The 3175-nt window shown below is 44.9% G+C and overlaps 1 protein-coding gene across 1 annotated transcript in view; it reads left to right on the forward strand.

The window, feature by feature from the left end:
* Positions 1-1790, forward strand: part of dennd6aa (DENN/MADD domain containing 6Aa) — a 43978-nt gene extending 42188 nt beyond the window's left edge. Inside the window, 2 exon segments of the mRNA XM_070439401.1 lie at positions 158-232; positions 1441-1790. Coding sequence (XP_070295502.1) covers positions 158-232; positions 1441-1572 — 207 coding nt within the window. The 3' untranslated portion in view covers positions 1573-1790.
* Positions 1791-3175: the final 1385 nt, after the last annotated feature.

The following is a 3175-nucleotide window of genomic DNA, read 5'->3' on the forward strand; positions in this document are numbered from 1 at the left end:
GATCCCCATTAGTTCCTGCCAAGGCAGCAGCTACTCTCAGTTTAGTCACATGATTTCTCAATTTTGCAGTACGTTTTCCAATCCGTTGTACAGCCAGACCACATCATGCTCGGAGCCTATTCACCTCTCTCTCTCTCCATTTCTATTCTTCATGTAGGATCTGCAGGTGCGAGTCCAGCAACACACGGAGGTGGAGACTGTGGACCTCGTTCTGAAACTCAAAGACAAACTGGTCAGTATGAGGTTGTTTCATTGTAACAGATTGACATGGACTTCAGAGCAGTCTTCTGCTCGTTAGTGATAGAACACGTAACAGTAGGGGTTCCTGTACACTACATGGCCAAAAGTATGTGGACAACTGTTCGTCAAAACATCTCATTCCATAATCATGGGTATTAATATGGAGTTGGTCGCCCCCCTTTGCTGCTGTAACAGCCTCCACTCTTCTGGGAAGGCTTTCCACTAGATGTTGGAACATTGCTGCTATAACAGCCTCCACTCTTCAGGGAAGGCTTTCCACTAGATGTTGAAACATTGCTGCGGGGACTTGCTTACATTCAGCCTTAAGAGCATTTGTGAGGTCGGGCACTGTTAAGATTTCCCTTTACTGGAACTAAGGGGCCCGAACCATGAAAAACAACCCCAGACCATTATTCCTCCTTACCGTTGTCACTATGTGTTGGGGCAGGTAGCGTTCCCCTGGCATCTGCCAAACCCAGATTAGTCTGTCGGACTGCCAGATGGTGAAGCTTGATTCATTACTCCATATAACGTGTTTCCACTGCTCCAGAGTCCAATGGTGGCGAGCTTTACACCACTACGGCCGACGCTTGGCATTGCGCATGGTGATCTTAGTCTTGTGTGCGGCTGCTCGGCCATGGAAACGCATTTCATGAAGCTCCCGACGAACAGTTCTTGTGCTGACGTTGCTTCCAGAGCCAGTTTGGAACTCGGTAGTGAGTGTTGCAACTGAGGACAGACGATTTTTACACGCTTCGGCGGTCCCCTTCTGTGAGCTTGTGTGGCCTACCACTTCACGTCTGAGCCGTTGTTGCTCCTAGATGTTTCCACTGAACAATAACATCACTTACAGTTGACCGGGGGCAGCTCTAGCAGGGCAGAAATTTGACGAACTGACTTGTTGGAAAGGTGGCATCCTATGACGGTGCCACGTTGAAAGTCACTTGAGCTCTTCAGTAAGGCATTCTAAATGCCAATGTTTGTCTATGCCGCGATTAAATGGCTGTGGCCATTTGCATATGTTTCAAGCTGAAATAACCGAATCCACTAATGTGAAGGGGTTACACATACTTTGCCACTTGTATGTTCAGTGATGCAATGAACTTGAATGTTAGCTAACACAAAATTTGAAGACTTGAATATTCCGTATATTTTATCTTTGTTGTGTTATGCTGAACCTGTTCTTCCTGTATGTTCTAGACTCAGGCAGAGAGAGAGCAGCTTCCTCTGAGGCCGGGGACGTTGACTAAACTACAGGCCCACATCGACTCTGTCATCCTGTCTTTACCTGACGATCTACAGGGAATCCTGCACAAGCCCTCCACACCCTGACCTCTGACCCTGACTTCTGACCTCTAACCCCTGACCACTAATCATTGACCTATAACCCCTGGGGGTAGGAGGAAGGGAGGCCCAAGGAAGGACTGCTCCAGTCTCATCATTGAACTTTGGAATTTTTAACAGACTTTTTTTGTTGTTTTTAAAGTGCACTTCACCCTTTAATATCGGTGTGACTGTGCCACCTCCAACCTCTCTCCACCTTCATGTGCAATGCTGGCATTGACCAAAAAAWTTCCACTGATGATTATTGATTTATGCAACCAGTCAGAAATAAGAAGACAAGCCAATAAGTGGGTTTATTCCTCAGAGATARCGTCTGTAGTGAATCATGCATCTTGTGACGTTGATGAAGTCATAATGGKTGACAGATTTCTAACACGGTTCAATCTGTGTCCGGGAAACCCACCCTTTTAGTCWACACCTTTTTTAAAAACGACCTTGTTTGGATTCTGTGCTGCGCCGATAACTTAAACTTGCAGTTACAATAAACTAYAGACCGGTTGTAATATACGGTCTCATTGTCAACAATACTTGTACGTTTATGAAAGGTTGCTGTGCTGTTTGTATAAATGTTGAAGACATGGCGACATGAAGAGCTGTGTTGTATAGCGTCACTATACACTKAGTGGACAAAACATTAAGAACACCTTCCTAATATTGAGTTGCACCCCCCTTTTGCCCTCAGAACAGYCTCAATTAGTTGGGGCRTGGGGACTCTACAAGGTGTGGAAAGTGTTCCACAGGGATGCTGGCCCATGTTGACTCCAGTGCTTCCCACAGTTGTCAAGTTGGCTGGATGTCCTTTGGGTGGGGGACTATTATTGATACACGTGTGGAAAAACCCAGCAGTGTTGCAGTTCTTGACACAAACGGGTGCGCCTGGCACCTACTACCATAACAAAGGCACTTAAATCTGTTGTCTTGTCCATTCACCTTCTGAATGACACACATACACAATCCATGTCTCAAGGCTTAAAAATCCTTCTTTAACCTGTCTCCTTCCCTTCATCTACACTGATTTTGAAGTGGATTTAACAAGTGACATCAATAAGGGATCATAGCTTTCAGCTGGTCAGCCTGTCATGGAAAGAGCAGGTGTTCTTAATGTTTTGTCCACTCAGTGTMTAGTGGTTGAGGAGGCGACGTCAGGGTGGTCTTCATGAGGCACGAAACAGATCGAAAAACAAGAAGGAACCTAAAAGCTTGTGCAATAACAAATGGTTTGCGTTGCAAAACGTTTTTTTTAACGTTGTGCCCTAATGAATAGCACCCTTGTTGGAGGTTGATCTGTGTGTGTGCTGGAATAGAACAGCAGAGTGCTGTTGCTATATTAGACCAATAGGATCGAACTTGTATATAATTTCTACTCATTATTAGAAGAGCATAAGGAAAAAGACCTTCACTAACACTAGTCCTTATATTGCAGTACTACTTCTGCTCTAAATGTGTATTCTGCATAGGCAATAGGGAGCCATTTGCGATGCCTTCATTCTACATCATGTTAAAATGGGCAACAGGGTAACTGACTAAAACCAACTGACTGACACATTGCCTTGTCATATTGATTTGGACCTGATTTTTGTGAAGTTGTACC

This window comes from Salvelinus sp. IW2-2015, unplaced genomic scaffold (genome assembly GCF_002910315.2).
Source record: "Salvelinus sp. IW2-2015 unplaced genomic scaffold, ASM291031v2 Un_scaffold1618, whole genome shotgun sequence".
Taxonomy (NCBI): Eukaryota; Metazoa; Chordata; class Actinopteri; order Salmoniformes; family Salmonidae; genus Salvelinus; species Salvelinus sp. IW2-2015.